We start from the raw sequence: 20,195 nt of genomic DNA on the forward strand, positions 1-20,195 counted from the left end.
AGTGAATATGTTTTTGTGTTTAAGATGCTGGGCCCCATTAGGCTGGTTTTTAAGAGTGCAGTTTTCATTAATGTATTAATGCACTTACTGGTTGAGGGGCAGAACATTTTGAAGGATACTTTTCTCTAAAAAGCAAATAACCTTTTGTCACGTTGGCCATTTACGTGATTTGCTACTTGCTTTTGCTGGTCAAAGGCAGGTGGTTTGAAGGGGGACATGTTCTAGAGAAATTCTTCTTAGCAATTCAGCTTATTCCTAACCGGGAGCTCAAGTTGACTCAATTTGTTTTTAAATATGCAACCCCGAATTTTTTTTATCAACCATCAAAGTTTGATTTCGACAATTCATTTCACTACGATTTCTATTTCTGGCATGACCTTACTCCGTTAATATGAAAGATATGTTACTGTATATTTTCACAGAATGTTCTTTACATTTTGTAGAATTATTTCACGTATAAAACAGTTCATCACTGTCACGGTGTGTGGACAGAACCCAAACGCAGGCAGCAGAGTTAAATAACAAAAACTTTATTTAAACAAAAGACCCTCGATGGGGAGAACAAGATCTAAAACAAGACAAAAATGTAAACTAAAACTTTCCACAAGGGGAACAAAACAACAGGGTAATAAGAATAAGAAATAAACTAGAAGTCCACAAACTAGGAACAGGAACAAACACGATAATCCATAGACAGGAATAATCCAACAAGGTGACGTGAGGAGGTACGATGATGACAAAATGACAATGAACCGACAAGGGACAGAGGGAAAACTGGGGCTTGATAAAGGGAAAACACTAACAAGGACTGATGACACAGGGAGAGTGGCCACAGGTGACAAGGATGAAACACTAAGGGAAAGCTAACAGGAGGATTGCACGAGGCAGGTGAGGGGACTGAAACACTAAGGGAAGGATGGATCAGGGCTGGAGACAAGACTAACACTAACGGACTGCTAACAGGGAAACAAGGGGGCGGGGCTAAAGGACGTGACACCGGAGAGAGAGCATGGCTTCTCAAACCAAAACAATGCTCTTTCTCCACACAAAACACATGGGACTGACATGATCCTGCCACAAGACTCTAAAACCAAGACAAGGAGAGGCAGGATCATGACAGAGCGCCCGCCTTAAAGAACTCCTCCAGGAGTTCTTCAAGATCACACTAAACATGACAAGACTGACAGACAGGAGGACAGACACCATAAACACAGAACAGAACACACTAGGGGCAGGGCTGACATGACTAGAAAGGGATTGGGGTTGGACAATAAAATAAACATCAATGGGAAGGGGGGAGGCGGAATTGGTGGGAAAAACTTGGGAACATAACTGGGTGGGGACTTAGGAGGGACAGGACACTGCTTCCTAGAGCTGGGCGGAGGGATGGGATAGGAAGGCCTGGGCATGGTAGGGATACCTTTCACGGAGTGGGAGGAACTAGAAGGGGTAGGGCATGACAGGACGGCCGTAGTAGGGAACGGCTGGGGCAAGGCTGACTGGGTTGTAGGTTGGAGGGCCGGCTGAGACGGACTGGGTGCAGGAAGGACCACCGGACTTGGGACCACCGGACTTGGGACCACCGGACTTGGGACCACCGGACTTGGGACCACCGGACTTGGGACCACCGGACTTGGGACCACCGGACTTGGGACCACCGGACTTGGGACCACCGGACTTGGGACCACCGGACTTGGGACCACCGGACTTGGGACCACCGGACTTGGGACCACCGGACTTGGGACCACCGGACTTGGGACCACCGGACTGGACGGGACCACCGGACTGGACGGGACCACCGGACTGGACGGGACCACCGGACTGGACGGGACCACCGGACTGGACGGGACCACCGGACTGGACGGGACCACCGGACTGGACGGGACCACCGGACTGGACGGGACCACCGGACTGGACGGGACCACCGGACTGGACGGGACCACCGGACTGGACGGGACCACCGGACTGGACGGGACCACCGGACTGGACGGGACCACCGGACTGGACGCCTGGGCAGGGCTGGATACCGGCTGCTGGGCTGGACAGGATGGTGCAGCTCTCCTCTGCTTCTTCCTCTTTGACCGGCTCACAGGACGTGTGGCCGGCTGCAGAGTAGCGGTGGGGGACCCCACTATCTCTGTGCTGGATGAGTCGGACGGGGAGTCCCACGACTCCCGCCGTCCACGCCTACCACGGAGGCTAGCTGGTGGTGGAGCAGAGGGTGATGAGAGGCCCACGGCCCCGATTTGCAGGGTATGGCCCTCGGGGATGGCGGCCAGCGGGGTGGAAAAACTGGGCTGGACTGAGACACTGGGCTCCGGCCGATTCATGGCATACCTGATCAGGTCTGTGAAGCCCAGCGGTCTCAGCATCTGCATCTCCCACCCCGCTAGTGGTTGGTTGAGGCCGCCATTGAACAGGACCATCTGTTCCTGCTCACTGTGGACCATCTCCCCTGCCACCTCAAAGAAGTGGTCCGCGAACTCCAATACATCACAGTGCCCCTGGCGTAAACGGAGGAGGCGACGAGCCTGGGTCGCTCGTCTTGCCTCCATCTTGCCTGCTGGGTTCGAAGTTGGTCGGTTCATTCTGTCACGGTGTGTGGACAGAACCCAAACGCAGGCAGCAGAGTTAAATAACAAAAACTTTATTTAAACAAAAGACCCTCGATGGGGAGAACAAGATCTAAAACAAGACAAAAATGTAAACTAAAACTTTCCACAAGGGGAACAAAACAACAGGGTAATAAGAATAAGAAATAAACTAGAAGTCCACAAACTAGGAACAGGAACAAACACGATAATCCATAGACAGGAATAATCCAACAAGGTGACGTGAGGAGGTACGATGATGACAAAATGACAATGAACCGACAAGGGACAGAGGGAAAACTGGGGCTTGATAAAGGGAAAACACTAACAAGGACTGATGACACAGGGAGAGTGGCCACAGGTGACAAGGATGAAACACTAAGGGAAAGCTAACAGGAGGATTGCACGAGGCAGGTGAGGGGACTGAAACACTAAGGGAAGGATGGATCAGGGCTGGAGACAAGACTAACACTAACGGACTGCTAACAGGGAAACAAGGGGGCGGGGCTAAAGGACGTGACACCGGAGAGAGAGCATGGCTTCTCAAACCAAAACAATGCTCTTTCTCCACACAAAACACATGGGACTGACATGATCCTGCCACAAGACTCTAAAACCAAGACAAGGAGAGGCAGGATCATGACACATCACAAAAAATGTCTTCACTTATTGGGTCACACATAATTTAAATATTATTTTAACATATGAATTATTATTTTAATATAAATACGAAATTATTTAAAATAATATTTAATGTAGTATTTTAAGTCTTATAAAAAAGTAAAATATATGACGAAAGATGCCTTAAAATAAACATCATAGATTAGTACATTTCTTTGTTTTTTGCAAATATATACATATTTGTATTTATGCAAAGCTGTATAATATTTAGGTATATTGTGTTGAAATTGTGACCTTTGGATATTGTTGGAAGGTCAAAAGGAGATCCACTGTTAGCATTGCCTTATTTAGCCATATTATTTATTACTTTTGGTCTGTATTTTAAAGAGTTTTGTTTCAAATGCATTTACTTTATCTGCTGAGAGTGAAGTTGATCAAGTTCAGAAGTAGTTGTAGTTATGGGCAATAACTCTGGGCTGTTATTTACGTCATAGCAAGTCAACAGTCCTATCTCTTTAAAAAATAGAAGGCAAATATTTCTACAATCGCCGGCAAAAATCACAAAATAAATAACATATTTTAGATCAATGATTAAACCTTTACCATAAAACCTTTTCCGAGGTCACTTTAGCTACTGCGCATGCGCACATTCAGGCAGCCAAGCGCCACACAAGAGCCCCCCCCCCCAGAGAATCGTCAGTCTTTATTGATTGATGATTGGATCTTTTTACTGGTAGGCGGGACTTAGCTGAAGCGGTCATATTTGATAATTTCTTAATACATTAACCATCGTTTAACTATGGATTTTAAAAACCACAGTTTTTATAACCATGATTAAATTGTGGGAACCAATACAGCAACCATGTTTTTTCGTAAGAGCATTTACCAGCGAGATTTATTTGGTCAACCAGCTTCCCCAGAAAAACCATTACGGCTGTACAGCTTCACTGTATGTTTTCAGCCCCAAACCAGCATAAATGCTCCGGGAAAATCATGCAGAGGATATTCAACTCCTCGCCCCCTTGACATCAAATTTTCCGCTGCGTTGTCCACCCCTAACACCAGCCAATTGTGAGAATTGATGGCTGCACAGCTCGTTGCCTTTCACTAACATTAATTACACATGCAATTATCATGGGGCGTACAATTAGCATCAGCGCTTGTTGCTCAGACTGAACCAAAACCGTTCGGGCTCCTTCAGCACCTCCAAGAGCGGATGGACCCATCTGACTCCTAGCTCTTATAATCAAGAGCTGGCAGGCAAATGAGGCCGAGTGCTGAATAATTTATCTGCATGATTACAATGATGAATGCACCAGAATCATGTAAGAGCCGCATTAAGTTGGGAAGGGGGGTGATGGGTAGGGGAAGAAAGACATGGAGAGCGAGGGTGTGGCGGACAGATTGTGGAGGGTTGACATCAGCCGAAAGCGTGTGAGCGAGTGAGCGCATGGGCAGAGTGGAGCTGGAGCTGGAGAGCCGGGCAACCACCCGCTAACAGGGCCATCTGTCCTTCAAATCACGAGAACTTGAGTGCGAGCGTGTGTGCGCTTTGCGCAGGGTTGTTGCTATTTTTGCCCCAAAACTGCGGCAAAAGCACCCGGTACCGCTGGGCCAAAGGAAGAAGGGTTCCAGGGACACTTCCTGGCTTGCCAGAACTTGTCGTGTTATACTGACGAGAGTTGGCGGATGTCCTGGGACGAAGAGCTCCTGAGAGCATCGGCAGTTTGATTTTTGTGTGTATTTATATAATACCATCATTTACAGCGTGACATCATTGTGGTGTGGCAGTGAATCGTATTTTGATCCAAATCTAAATATTTAAATTGATAGTTCAAAAATTGAAAATCATGTCATCATTTACTAACCCTGTTGTCGGTAACCAAAAACCGGTGGTCCCCATTCAATTCTATCGTACGGACACAAAAACAAATTCAAGTCAATGGGGTACCGCTGTTGTTCAGTTCTTTAAAGAAAATTGTGTTCTGCAGACGAAATAAAGCAATGCATGTTTGAAATGATGTCATTTTTTTGCATGAACTATCCCTTTAAGGTTAATTCAGATTCTCCCAACAAACACTAAAATGTTTCCTCATTCTAAGTCCAATACCTATCTCTGAATTTTCCTGTTTGTTGGGGCCATATAACCTACAGACTGTAAAGGCACAACCACAGTCCATATTTTCTGACAATCTAATCTCGACTGACAGTCTCGTATCTAAAATGAAGCATGGTGTACGTGCACGGACAGAGATGACTGCATTTCTAATGAATAGAGGATTCAGGCGAGCACACACACACACACAGTCCACTTGTATTTACTGCAGGGAGGTCTGATGGATGGAAAAGAAGGTTGACTTGTTAAAAGGTGACACATGATAGACTGGCGTCCTACCGAGCAGCTCTTCCCCATTGCATCATGGGTATGATGTCATTCTGCATCCACAACCAGGGACTGTGACGGGTGTAGAATATAATCAGAGAGTGAAACACTAAACAACTGTCCTGTGTGTTATACAGACACGAGCACATGAGCTCAAGGAACAATGGTTTAGTTATGTACATTTTCATAGCAGAGGGTTTACTCCAAAGCGACTTACAAATGAGAAATCTAACATTTGGTCTAAAAATAAGCTTTGTCTGAACGTATAAGCATATCTGTGGGTATGTACATTTCATTTACATTTTATTTTTAAAACAAAGTCAGCACACCAAAGCTCCCAAAAAATGTAATAGACTAAGGTTTGATGAAGAGCCTGCATGCTTGAAACATCACACTATGGAAGTCTATTATAATTTTTCTGTATTTTTGGAGCTTCAGTGTGCCCACTATATATTTTATCGTGATGATTTGGTCGAGCACCCACTTCATGAAATGTATATCAAAATACCCTATTTATATTCCTAATACATGCACATACTCTTTTTTTATCTTTATGCAGTTTATGAATGTTTATGCGGTGCATTTTGTTATAAAGATGAAATGAGTGCTGCCAACTCTTTTTGTCTCCAAATCCGTTTTTGTCCTCTGTGGGGTCGCTGGAGATGGCTAGTCTATCAACATTTAAAGATCCATTGAAGCGCCTTGAAATGCACAGCTTTGTTTGATGTGGTTACGTCATTTCTACTGAAATGGAAAGTGGGACATATTGAGTAACTCCTCCTACTTTTAAAACGGCCAGTAGCGTTTAGTTTTGATTCATAGGCTGGAATCTGATGAGAAGGTGAAGTGCAGAATGATGTCATCAAAATTGTTGATCTGTATTGATAGAAGTGAGAGACCCCAAGTTTTGCTTGCAAATTCTTTCATTTTTTTGATGAACATATATCGGCTCCCATACTTTAATAATAATAATAGTAATGTCGATCATAATATTTAGGTTTAGCTATGTCTTGGTAGCAGCTTGTATCGCGTCTGGTCCCCTGTCCTGACTCTCAAATGAAGGAGTCGGTCTCGGGCTGCAGACAAACGCTCGCTCTGATGAGCCATTGAAAATGAGAAAATCAATCACAGCATCCCGACACTCAGCATTCTGTTTCTGAACTGCACGTTTAGTTTTTCTGTGTCGGCATGCTCATTAAAAACAGAACAATCAAATCTGGTTTTATTTGTGAATGCAGGGGTCGTTTAACAGCATTTAATCTGTGGATGTTAAATGTTTGTTCAAAAGCATGCAAAGCTTGTGACTCGCATTATGAGTCAAATATACAGTATAATCGTCTGTTTTTAAAGCTAATGGATGATAAATCCTTTGGACTGATTTGAAGGAAACGTAATGGAATGAATCAGAACGTAACCTTATTACATTTGCTAGATGGTGCGGTCTGTTAAAATAAAACATTGATTTAATATCCATTGATGGGATTTTCGTGGTATAAAATGGAATACGTTTCATTGAGAGCTGTGCGCAAATGCGGGTCATTAGCGTTCTTTTTCAGCTTGAATAAAATAATGCATTTTTCTATTATTTCCTTCACAGGGGAATCTTTCATCGCTCAGTGGTCTTCTTTTCGTATTAGAAAAACTAAAGAAATGAGACAATAATTGACATGCAGTACACTCTTAAAGGTTTTCAGTCAAAGGTTCTTTAAAGAAAAATATATTTTTTTTAACTTCTTCTGATGTTAAAGGTTCATGATGGAACCAAAAGGTTTTTCTCGAAGGACCTTTTTTGAATGTGTACGAGTATAAAAGAATTAGCATAGCAGAGCTATTAAGGTTTTGAATTCCTAATGCATCTCTTTTTTTGGTAAAGATTCTTGAAGAGAATCACATCAGGAGAAACCTTGGAAGAAGTCTCCATTTGATCTCAGCTTAGTCTCTGTGCTGTCAAGGAGAAACAAGTGAAAATCAATGCTTTCCCATGGGTGTCGTGCTAACTTCACCTCGTGCCACAGAGGAAAAATTTAATCAGATCCCAGCTTTCTTTTCGTATCCAATAAAGCAGTGATGTTGTTGTTACCTGCAGGAGAACTTGCTGTTGGTTGTTTACATGCACCTTTCAGCTTTCTGCAGTTTATTTCAGTATCACCTCCAGCACGGACTTCTTAAGCAAAAGAATCGAATATTCTTTAGTTTCAGCTTGCCGCTGCCTTTTTGTGTAAGATGACATCTGCCATCAGCATGAGATCTAACAGACTCAGATAGTTTGCTGTAAATCAGGGCGAACAGTCATTTCTTTCATACCCTATATATGCCTTTTGTTTTTATGTAATTTTATTATTATTTATTTTTGTTGGATCTGTGGTCATTTTGTAACCACACTTCAAGAATGAATCACACAATGCACAGAATGAAGTCATGCTAAGCCCAAATACTGTATATATCAAGCCTCCTGTGTTTTAGATCAGACCTCAGGGCTCCTGATGCACTGATATCGATCCAAGGACCGTGGAGCAGTTCAGGATATTGATCTCCGGCGTGTGTTTCCAAGTGTGTGTTTGCGCCATGTGTGCATATGGAACTAAGAGCTCTAGATGGGGGCGGTGAAGAACGCGCAGGTTATCGTCTCGAATGTCCGGAAGCCTCCCGTGTGGCTATGACCTTCCTCGAGTAAAAAAAATTATCTCATTACATTATCAGAGCAGAAAAGCCCATAGAGCCCCTGGATCATGCTGTCTAAAACCACATCAGAGGTCTGAAAACTGTCTGATCCTAATCGGTCTAATGCCTCCATGAAAACTTCAAGGCATCGCTGTAATTCGGCGTGGGAGGAATACAGCGCATTACCTGTGTTGTATTTCAAAGTGGAAAGTGTCAATGAACGTGGATTTGTTACAAACAGGCTCGCACAGACAACCTGCGCCCACAGATTTACAAGATGCTTTGTGGATTTGACTATCAAGTTATGAACTTCAACTGATTCATGTGCATGTTTATTTGGTTTTCTGAATTATAATGGCTTTCAGCTACCAAACTTTAGAAAATTTCAGCAAAGAGTCATTTCAACTGGCTTGAATTTAAATGATTAGATATAATTCATTTGAATTGTTTACATTAATTTATTTACTTTAATGTGTAGGGCTCTCAAACGATTAATCGCATCCAGAATTGAAGTTTGTGTCTAAATAACATTTCTGTGCACTGTACATACTACTTTAGAATTTATAAAAACATAGACATACATGCGTATATTTAAGAAAAATATATAATACAAAAATAAATAAACATTTATAAAGAAATGGTCACTTTAAATAAATACATGTAATTATTTAAATACATGTAATTATTTTCTAAATGTGTGTGTGTGTGTGTGTGTGTGTGATTAATCGTTTGAGAGCCCTAATCATTTATTGAATTATTAATGTATGATTACTTATTAAATTAGTGTTACGCAGACTTAAATGAATAAATCAGGAAAATATTTTTTAATTATTAAAGAAATAATAATTAAGCAATTTATTGATCTTGTTTTTTACAGCGCAATACAACCAATTTTGCTATAGTGAAATTATGTATGTATCAATAAGTTATATCCGATACTCAAATTAGTTTTCTATGCATTTAGTGACCAATAGTACAAATAATTTATATATATTGACTAAGCACAAGGTCATGAACCCGGTTCTTCGAAACTTCTGTACATAAGCACTGCAGAAGCTATAATAACTCATTCGTCATGGGCTGATGAGATTTTTTCCAACATTTTTAATCCAACAGCCTCCTAATGGCATTGCCTTATATTCTCATCTCCACACTAAACCAGCTCTCTCCTCCAGGCCCGCTATATTTATTGTATATTTACGGCTCAGATTTATATATTTATTTCCTCATAAATTTTAATTAGGACTTCAAACGTTTTCGCATTGGCCAGCATAGGCAAGGTTTCCCTTTGATCGCACCCCTTCTTTTTCTCATCTTCCCCCTGGGCATCTCTGTTCTAATTGGTTGCCTGAGCGCTGTGTCTCTCCTGTCAATCACTCCATCTGTCATTAAAGATTAAAGTTAGTGTTTTTGGGTTGCCAGATTGGTGGCCGCACCGGGATGACATTGAAAGGCGGTAAACTTTGGTGTTTGAAACACCAGTGCAGTGCTTCCAAGAGCTGTTTTTTTGCTTTGATTGCGTCTTTCCACCCACAAGCGAGGAGCTGTACGACCTCACCGCACTCCCACTCAAAATCCACGCATACTAAATCATACTCGAAATTGACGCACAGAGTATCTGGTGTTATAATCACATAACATTGTTTTTATTAGTCATAATAATTCACCCGGCCACAGAAACAAGCAGAACAGAATTATAAATACAGTGAATATGACGTTCTTGTTGCTTGAGGATAGAATAGAAAACGGGAATTACTGTGAACTGTGCAGAAGTGATTCATGTAAATGTATAATGTACATGTAAACATTTCTAACAACACACAAGGAATCAACAATCAATTTGCTTTCGCCTCAGTTAGAAGTAGATACGCTTTCTGTTTCTAGTATTTGTATCTTTTTGTACAATTCACATTGTACAGGTTCATATGAAATCACAATTCTTGCGTTTTTTCTTGCATTAAAATATGACAGCAGATAGTCGGTGTCTATTAAGCATTCTCCATGTATAGTGCTCATTCTGCCTAAGGCAGACTATGCACCCCTGGATATGTACTCCACTTAGGGTTTGTCTGCATTAAAATATTTCATCCTAAATGTCTATAAGACGCAGGCATTTTCTATTTTGAAAGCAGCTCTGCGTCATCTGTCAGTGGTGAATGTTGTGTATATTTATTGCTCTATTGATTTAATGCAATTGCCTTTCAAATATTTCACTTTAGGAGGGACACTCCACACAAAAATGGAAATTCTGTCATGAATTATATAATGATATTTGGAAAAATATCTTTCTTGTGTTTAACCGAACAAATAAATGTATACAGGTTTGGAACAACTAGAGTTATTCATGGCAGAATTTTCATCTTTAAAGTGCCAATGCTTATCATATGCCTCTTTGTTGTTATCTCTGTTTAAAACGTCAACTTGTACGTCACTATTCGAACAAAAACTAAAATCATAAATTATGACCAAAGATGGCAGTTTTGAACACTGGTTTTGATTTAATATACAGAAAATTCAGTTATTGCTCAGTAAAAAAAAAAGTTTATCGCAGCTTTGAAATGTGCAAAATTATAAATATATGATACAATTTTCCAATCTTCTCTATTAAATGCTATTGATTTGACAGGAAATGATCTTTGTTTTCATGCAACTGTGACCTTTCGAAATTAAAATGACCTCAGTTGTATGTCCGTGATCAATTCGTAAAGATTTTATGAGGTGATTTATGAACTACAAAAACGTGCGATTACAAAAAAAAGCTATTCTGAAACGTCACTGGCTCGAAAGCAAATCGTACGAAAATGTACAAAGGATATCGTACGAATTCATACATTTTAGCAAAAACGAGCCACATTGTAAAATAGTTACGTATTTGTCTCTCATTTCATTTTCTGTGTGAATAAAGCACGCGCTAAATGAGTATAAATGCTCTCCGTAGACCAGAACAAATGACATGCACGTAATACACAACACGGAAAGTGCATGTAACCCAGTGCAGAGACGATGTAAGTGTGCTGCCTGGAGCTATTGAGCTTTAAATAGAGCGATAACCAGATGAAATGAAGCTCCTCCCCTGATTAGACTTTTGTCTTCTGGCCCGATCTCTTGTTGTCTCTTCTGTGTTGACGTACTCAAATGACCTGATGGTCAATGAGCTTGTATTAACACCTGACTTTAGCGCTGGGTTGCTGTTTGCTCCGCTAGCGTGATCGTCCCCCGGGCCTTTCTGCAGGATTTCAGATCGATACCAGCATCCTTTGGCAGGGAGAGAAAGGGTGGGAGGAGAAAGAAAGGAGAGGGGGAAGGGAATGGAGGAAATGAATGAAACGTGGAAGAGAAACAGACACGAAGGATTTTGGGATGGTGGGTGTGTTCGAAATGGCGCACGGTCATGCCGTACTATATTTTCAGGAATGTATGGTTTTGTGTCCATACAATGGAAGTCAATGGCGTCCAGCGTTGTGTTTTTCTAAATATCATTTAGAAATTCAATCTCTCTCTCTCTCTCTCTCTCTCTCACACAGTAGTTTGATGGAAGATATATAAGGTACATTTAGGGTTATCAGTAAGTCTGGCTTTCTGCCTCAATTTAAAATTCAATTATGACTCTCCATGTTATATTTCTTTCATGCTGTCAGAGCAGTGAGAACAGCTGATCTCTCCTTTCTCGCTCGTCTTTGTGTCCCCGCTCGCCCTGTACGTTGCATTTCTCTATCGCTCTGAATTTCTTTGGCCTCGGTGTTCTTATCACCGTGTCTTGCGGTAATAACAGGCAGCCATGCAGGCGTCACTTTTATTACTTTGAAGCAAAGGTGGTGCCGGACAATATGTGTTGTCTTTCTCTCTAACCCTGATATGAATGTAGTTCCTCGTGTGTAAAGATTGTAAGCCTGACGTTTGAACGCTTCCTGAGTAAAGGCACCTGCCAAGAATGTGTTATATTGTTTTATAATATATGTGTATGAAATTATTTTTAGCATACGGGTCTGGGAATGCAAGTTTGTTTGGCTTATCTGTACAAATAACAAAATCTCTTTCTGTCTTTTTAGGCTCTGGCCATGACTGAGGTGAATGGACCAGTAGGTGGTCAGCATGTGGCAGAACCTCAGATTGCGATGTTTTGTGGTCGTCAGCTTCTACACATGAACACCGAGACCGGACAGTGGGAACCAGATCCTCGGGGACGACAGGGATGTTTCACCCAACCCAGCAAGATCCTGTCATACTGCCAAGAGGTGCTTATTCTATACCATTTTATTGTTGTTGTTTTATTTATCACTTGTATTCTATAGATGTTTTTGTATTCTACTATATTGTTTTGTCGTTCTTTTTCTTTCTTTTTTATTAGTTTTTTGTCTTGTTTTGTTTGGGATTATTATTAGTATCGTACATTCTGATACGTTATGATCTTTCCGTGTTCTGTTCAGGTTGGCATTATGTTCTTCAATTTTTATGGTGTCTTTTGTTATTGGACTTTCATGTAATTAATCTCAGCGAAACCCAAACCGTGAACATCATTGCAGCTGGTTTTGCATGCATGCTGACCGGTTTAATTACTATGTGGACAAGCATCCTCGGGCCAATCTCCACTCGTGCACATTCTCAAGGTGAAGACAGAGGGCAGTTTCATCTAATATTAGCATTGTTAAACTGCGCAGTCCATGTACATCACATCACTCGTGTATTAAAACTCTGTTTATTAAATGTGCAGGATAATGGGAATATTCTTCACTATCAATCAGTGGTGAAGATTTATGAGCTCCGAGAGCCGTGGGCTGAAGCATATTGTGCTGCTAATGTGAGGGTTTTCTCTGCTAAGAGGATTGCACGTTTTTTGTGTTCCCCGTTGTCTCATCTAGAGGAATTAGAGATGAGGAATGTTATCCGGTTGCTTTCTCCAATTTTTCAATAGTTCATCAGACTGCTTTCGAAATACGACGCTCTCGGTTTTCCCTGTGCAATAGTGACATTACAAAACGGTGTCCCCCTGCATCCCTTTAGATTTGTAATATAATTGTAAAATACCAGTTTACATTGCATCCCTGTTGGATAACAAGATCGAGAAATCCTTCTGGATTAATGATATCTCTATTGCCAAACATGACAATACCGTACATCTCCCCAATCGCTTGTGGTTTAAAATCATTGCATAACACTCAAAGCCTTTATTCAATGCTGTGAATGCATTTCTGAAAATTGATATGTCTTTCTAAAAATCACATTGTTGTTTCTCTACGATAAAAATGCAGGCAGAATTGACCAAACCTGGTCTGAATCAGAGCGATGCCCATAGCACCGCAATATAAAATCACCCCTTTGTGTGCTAATCTGTACAAAACCAGTCAACCGGTCACTCTGCGTAATTGCTTTTAAAAGCATTATTGTGCCCACATTCTAGCCTGGCACGAGGTGGCATGTAAGTACGCTGGCTGGCACGAGTGACATCGAAACACTCAATGAAATGATGAGTCCAAAGAATATGTCATTCTCCTGGCGTGAATGAGGTTTACGCTGGCAGGCGGTCTTCCAGTGGCTCGCAGCCTCATTCCCGGGGCTTGTTTAGAACATAATAATCCCTGACCATATGCCTCTTAAGCATTCACCCTCACCATCAGACCAGTGTCAATGGATTTCATGCATCCCTGTGCCCAGAACATTCATGTTTTTTTTGTAATAGTGTTTGTTTTTGTCTTTTTTTTAAATAGTTACTTGAATGAAAAAAATGAATCCCTTTTGTTACAATTTTATTAAATGTATTAGATTTTATTCTTCTACTTCTGACATAAACTATTGTTAATATGGCACTTGTTCTTTATAGCTGATGCATATTGACAATACCTACATGTTAGCCGTAGCTAAACTGTGTATTTTAGCGCAGTTGGAATGCAGGAATAAGTTTATAGACGGTTTCCTCAGATGCTGGCCTGAAGTTTTTTTATAACAATTTTGTTATTATAAATCAATTAATTGAATATTGAAGTGATATTGATATGAATGTATATGACTTTTTTATTGTATATGAATTGTATTAAATTACATTAAAACTAGCAATTATTACTTCTTTGCGGAGGTCTACCAGAAGTAAAGTTTGGACCACATGATGTTGACCCTGAAACCGTCTATATTTACAGAAAACCTCCAAGCAAATGATTATTCATACATAACATCTACAATATGTGCATGGGCCTTGTCTTGTCAAATCCGATCTATATATGTGAAATGTTATATATATAGTAAAATAACTAACCTCATGTGCGATACGTTCATGTTTATTCCTCAAAATACGTGTATCCTTCAATGCAATTTCCCATAGCAACTCTCTCCCACCCTGAACAATGACACGCAGTCATTTATGATTTTATTATGAATCATAAATACAACCCTGAATATGCACAGATGGCTGAACGAGACAGTAACCCCTAAACATCTTCTCAAGGTTAACGTTTAGTTGCTTTGTAAATGTTGTCATTATGCATTGCATACGCAATGAACGCTTTAACACAACCTATCGGCCAAACCAGGAATAGGGCTGCAGTCTTATCTAGTGCACGTGATTCAGGAACTCCCTCTGCTGGTGATATGAGCCAAGAAGACTTAATAAAAACAAACACTTATCTGTTTTTATAGTTCGTCATCAGTTGCATGTGTGCTTTATACTTCTTAACCATCAATCTTATGTCACATTGTAGCTGTTGGAAGAAAGGAAAACAATATTTAACAATGTGGCGTCGAAATCCTGAAATCCTTGTCTCGAGTGCCCCTGTGTTTCCTGTTCCTTCTCATCCCCTGATTTCTATACTTTCTTTTCCGCATGTTAAATGACTGAAATATCTGCTTGCCTTCATCCAATTGTCGTGATCCTGATTCATGTCCCTCGCTCTCTCCTCGTGTGTGTCGCGTCTGGTCGTCTGTCGTTCTCTGTGTATGTGTATCAGATGTATCCGGGACTACAGATCTCTCACGTGGAAGAGTCTTCATCTCCAGCGACCATCCAGGGCTGGTGTAAGAAGGGCTGGGGTCACTGTCAAACCCGCTCCTTCATTGTTGTGCCCTACAGATGTCTGGGTAAGTTATAGTTTTAGATGTTTCATGTATTTTGATGTCCAGCGTTATTAAGTGAAGTGCATTGTACTGCGAACAGTCATATGTTTGTTTCTTTTCTGTAGCCGGTGGATATTTGGTGGATATTGAAAGAAACAGTTAAGAAAATGTTGTCATCATTTACTAACCCTCGTGTTGCTTCAAAACATTGTTATTTTATGTTTTTTTTATGTTGAAACCCCACATGGGAAGCAAAGTGCTAATGTATGACAGATGAGAATATTAACAGCAAATTCGTATGTTTAATAACATTTACACTGTTAACGCGCTGCTAGCAATTACATTAATACAAAACAAGTGTTTTATTATTCTTTTTGGAGCTTGTTTATTACAATTACTTTATTGTTTATTTTGTGTGTCTTAAACATGATCAAAATGTTCCTGTTATGTTTCAAGAATAATAGAAAGTTTGAAACATGAATCCGTACAAAACCCAATAGAAATCATCACTGGAATTCAAATGGTTTCAATTAAAATACAATTATGAACCATTGGCTTTTCCATTAAAACCACAAAAAAAAATCATTTTTGGACTGGAGTAGTATATTATTCCTATAGTATCCTACCAATAGAATCCATCACATACCAGATGAAACCAATAAAGTTTTCATTAAAACTGATGCAATTCCCATTTTATCCATTCATTCTTTTGTGTTTTCATAAGGGCCGTGTTTGGTTGATTTCCCCAAGAATGAAATATACCCATGTTCATTATGTTATTTAACTTCAAATCTGCATTTTATAGTACATAACTATACTCTGCAATTCCTCACAAATGTGCTGCGACATACATAAAAAGCAGCTGTAAATCTGTTGGCTCAGTACTGATGTAGATGAATATGGATCGGCTCTGTCCTTGGTTTCTGCTCACATACTGCAAAGATGAATGAAATCCCCCGAATGAAATTTGCCACATCAGCCCAAGTGGGCATTTTTAAAAACGCCAACACACCTGTTTTTAGTTTTATCTTCCCTTTCGTTCGCGGTTATCTACATCATCATCACTTTTTTCCTCTGGATTCATTTAAATATTCAATTGAATTAGACCTTGTTTATTAAAGAGCTTAAATGGTGTCTTATCGTGTCTTGTCTTCATCTCTCTCTGTCTCAGTTGGTGAATATGTAAGTGAAGCTCTGCTGGTTCCAGACCGCTGCCGTTTCTTGCACCAGGAGCAGATGGACTCCTGTGAGAGTTACGTGTTCTGGCACAACATTGCCAAAGAGGTGAATAAATGAAAGTTTGCAAATCAATGCGGGCAAATATAAAAGCTGGAGAAAAATGAGAACCGCAATACACGTTTAATAGCTTTACATCTTTAATGGTTAGTGGGAGTAACAGTAGATTGCAGAAGTCCTCGGCTGTGATCTATGATCCTCTTACTCTCACATCCAATCTCATCCATCATCCTACATCTGTCATTAAAAACTCGAGGTTTTTCCATCTGAATTTTGTAGGTCATTTTGTCCCTGGCACCTGCATTCAATTATAAAAGGGAAAAATAAATAATGTACTGAAAACTCTTTAAAGCATTACTGCAGGATAATTCATCTCTCTTGGCAAAACTAAAACCCATTGTGTTTTTTGAACTCTCTCTCTCTAGGCCTGCACAGCTGACAGTCTGGAGTTGCATAGTTACGGGATGCTGTTGCCATGCGCCGACCGTTTCCGTGGGGTGGAGTACGTGTGTTGTCCCGGCAGGGTGGGAGCGAGTGGCCGTGGAGAGACTGAGACTACGGACGCAGTTCAAGAAGCAACACCTGTCGTGTCCATAGCTGGACAAAAAGTTGCCACCAGGTACAAAATATTATAACAATAAATTGTTCAAAATGTTTCTTAAATGATTTTCATATTAATGTGTCGACGTGTGTGTTTGAAATCAGTGTAAAAGCGATTCCACCCACACCAAGTCCCTCTCCCGAGACTGACATCGAGGAAGATGACATGGAGGAGGAAGAGGAGGAAGTAGTGGAGGATGAGGCAGATGAAGACGATGAAGAAGGAAACGATGATGAAGCGGCTGAGGTAGAAGAGGAACCAGAAGAGGAGGAAGCTGCCACAACTGCGAAAGATCAGGAGGAATACGAGTATCCAATCGATTCTCATTTCCAGGGTCAAGACTACATGGATAACTTCTATTACGATAAGACTGCCAAAGCGTCCACTCAACCACAAACACGGGTGGACAACGGTGAGTTTACACAAGTTTGATCTCTATTGTAATCCGAGAACAGATTTAAAGACTGTCTGTATTGATTTTGCTTTAGCACTGTAGTGATCTGTGTCGCTCACTTTTCTTTCTCTGATAGATTAATTGATTTGCGAATCTGCGTTTAATTTACTCTCTCTCTCTTCTGTCAGCAGTGCCCACTCCTCGTCCTACAGATGGTGTTGATGTGTATTTCGAGGTGCCGGGCGACGACAGCGAGCATGCCAACTTCCTGCGTGCTAAGATGGACCTGGAGGAACGACGCATGAAACGCATCAATGAGGTGAGAGAGGCGGGACTTGACACGTGAGAAGCTTTCAAAATATGCGCATGTAATGCAAAGGTTTGTAATGGTGAGAAGCGTGAATTTAGGAGGAAATTGTGACTTTGTGTGTACAGATCATGAAGGAGTGGGCAGAGGCCGACAACCAATCAAAAAACCTGCCGAAGTCAGACCGCCAGGCACTGAATGAGGTAATCCAATCACTTGGAAAAAAAATGGAATGTCTGGCTTCGCCTCCCTAATACATTTTTTCTGTCTGTGGTCAACTGAGAAGTAAACATTCACAAATACAAATATTTATTTTAATCTGCCCTTCAATTTTGGGGTTATTAAGTACATAAAAAATCAGTGTTCCAAACTTATCTAACATTTGTTTTTTAAGAATTAAAGGGACACTTCACCCAAAAATGAAACTTCTGTCATCATTTACTCACTACCGAGTCCAAATCTGTATATATTTCTTTGCTATGATGAACACGGAGAGAGATATTTGGAAGAATGTTTATCTCCAAACAGATCTTGTCCCCATTGACTGCCATAGTAGGAAGAATTATTTTATCATTTTGTTGAACACAAAAGAAGACGTTTTGAAGAATGTAGGACAGCAAAAAGTTTTTTTGTCCTACTATGGCAGTCAATGGGGGCAAAATCTGTCTAGTTAGAAGCATTCGTCCAAATATCTTTCTGTGTTTATTAAAACAAAGACATTTATACAGATTTGGAACAACTCGAAAGTGAGTAAATCATGAGGGATACTTCATTTTTGGGTGAAGTGTCCCTTTAAATCAATGTAAAGATAAATTGTAAAATAATCATCAATTGTGTTTTAAACGGATATTTAAAAGTTATGGCCTGCAGCTAGTTACTAGTTGTCAGTTTCTTAAATCTTTTGTCAGTAATCTGATTGTAATCATTTTTTTAGAATAAAAAGTAAATACAAATAGATTTGAAGAAGAAACATGTGGAATTCAAGTGTAAGGATGCGGAGAGAGAGCTTACAACCGATTGTTGCTATAATATTTACAATATTATCTCAAAGTATTAACGATATTGATAATTATGATTTTTAATATCACATTTGTTATAATTTGTGACACCAAATTATGACACATTAACTCTCTTTCCCTCTCTCTCTCTCTCTCTCTCTCTCTCTCTCTCTCTCTCTCTCTCTCTCTCTCTCTCTCTCAGCATTTCCAGTCTGTTCTTCAGACTCTTGAGGAGCAGGTAGCCGGTGAGAGACAGAGGTTGGTTGAGACACATTTGGCCCGTGTGGTGGCCACTCTGAATAACAACCGAAGACTTGCTCTGGAAAGCTATCTGAGCGCCGTGCAGAGCGACCCACCTCAGGTCTGATATCTGCTCATAAAATATTAGCACAGTGTCAGGTTCACATTAGCAGAGAAAGAAAATATTGGCTTGGAAATATTAGCAAAGAGAAAAAGTGACATCTTTGGAGAACTGTCACACATATATTAGAAGGAGACGAGATTAATGTGTATTTTATAAGGGCGTGGATTTAAAAAGTCTGCTTTATTACTAAATACTGTCCTTGCAATGCTAATAATGTTAATCCTCTCATAGCTGATAGTACGTTTAAGTGTGTTGATCCAAATTATAATATCTTTATATTATATTTCGGTTTCTTTAGCCAGAGCGAGTGCTTCAGGCCTTGAAGCGTTACATGGCAGCAGAGCAGAAGGACCGGAGACACACGCTGCGTCATTACCAGCACATTGAGTCTGCCGACCCCCAAAAAGCTGAACAGATGAAATTCCAGGTTTGACACATTCACACTTGTATCTAGTTATCCAGTTTTTATCAGATTGCATTATTCATTACTCCGGACGTTACGTGTTTCTAGTTTTTGTTTATCAGACGAGTAAGATTAAATGTATGTGCTGCCATCCAGCCGGCAAAGGCTGCTGCAATATAAATGAGATCACGACGAGGAAAATCAATACAAATTGAATTTGTTTCTTTGAAGGTGTACACGCACCTGCATGTGATCGAGGAGAGGATGAACCAGAGTCTGGCTCTGCTCTATAAGGTCCCCGGCCTGGCCGAGAAACTTCACGATGAAATCCGTAAGATGATTTATTTCATTTAAAGATCGTATGTATCAAATAGATATAATCTAAAGTGTTGTTTTTATCTTTCTCTGTAGAGGAGTTAGTTAGAACAGAGAGGGGTGACATCAGTGAACTTATGACCACTTCCTTCTCCGAGACACGGACCACTGAGGAACTTCTTCCCGCTGAGAGTGAGGAAGAGAGAGATGATGAAGAGGAGGAGGAAAGAGCTTTCAAGAACAGACCCTACCCACCACGCATCGGTACAACACACATTTA

The 20,195-nt window shown here is 40.5% G+C and overlaps 1 protein-coding gene across 6 annotated transcripts in view; it reads left to right on the plus strand.

Moving 5' to 3' along the window:
• aplp1 (amyloid beta (A4) precursor-like protein 1) overlaps positions 1–20,195 on the plus strand; it is a 40,354-nt gene that overhangs the window by 15,514 nt on the left and 4,645 nt on the right. For 3 of the 6 annotated variants that reach the window (XR_013788033.1, XM_079481749.1, XM_079481751.1), the window contains exons 2-12: positions 12,306–12,491; positions 15,192–15,321; positions 16,469–16,581; positions 16,959–17,152; positions 17,239–17,546; positions 17,717–17,847; positions 17,964–18,038; positions 19,036–19,194; positions 19,496–19,624; positions 19,832–19,931; positions 20,012–20,179. Coding sequence is in view for 5 of the 6 variants with exons in the window: in XM_079481749.1 (XP_079337875.1) it covers positions 12,306–12,491; positions 15,192–15,321; positions 16,469–16,581; positions 16,959–17,152; positions 17,239–17,546; positions 17,717–17,847; positions 17,964–18,038; positions 19,036–19,194; positions 19,496–19,624; positions 19,832–19,931; positions 20,012–20,179 (1,693 nt within the window). In the remaining variant the exon portion in view is untranslated. Of the gene's footprint in view, positions 1–12,305; positions 12,492–14,490; positions 15,322–16,468; positions 16,582–16,958; positions 17,153–17,238; positions 17,547–17,716; positions 17,848–17,963; positions 18,039–19,035; positions 19,195–19,495; positions 19,625–19,831; positions 19,932–20,011; positions 20,180–20,195 lie in introns of all 6 variants that reach the window. The other 3 variants (XM_079481750.1, XM_079481752.1, XM_079481753.1) reach the window with 2 other exon arrangements.

The sequence above is a fragment of the Barbatula barbatula genome, assembly GCF_947034865.1.
Source record: "Barbatula barbatula genome assembly, chromosome: 19".
Lineage (NCBI taxonomy): Eukaryota > Metazoa > Chordata > Actinopteri > Cypriniformes > Nemacheilidae > Barbatula > Barbatula barbatula.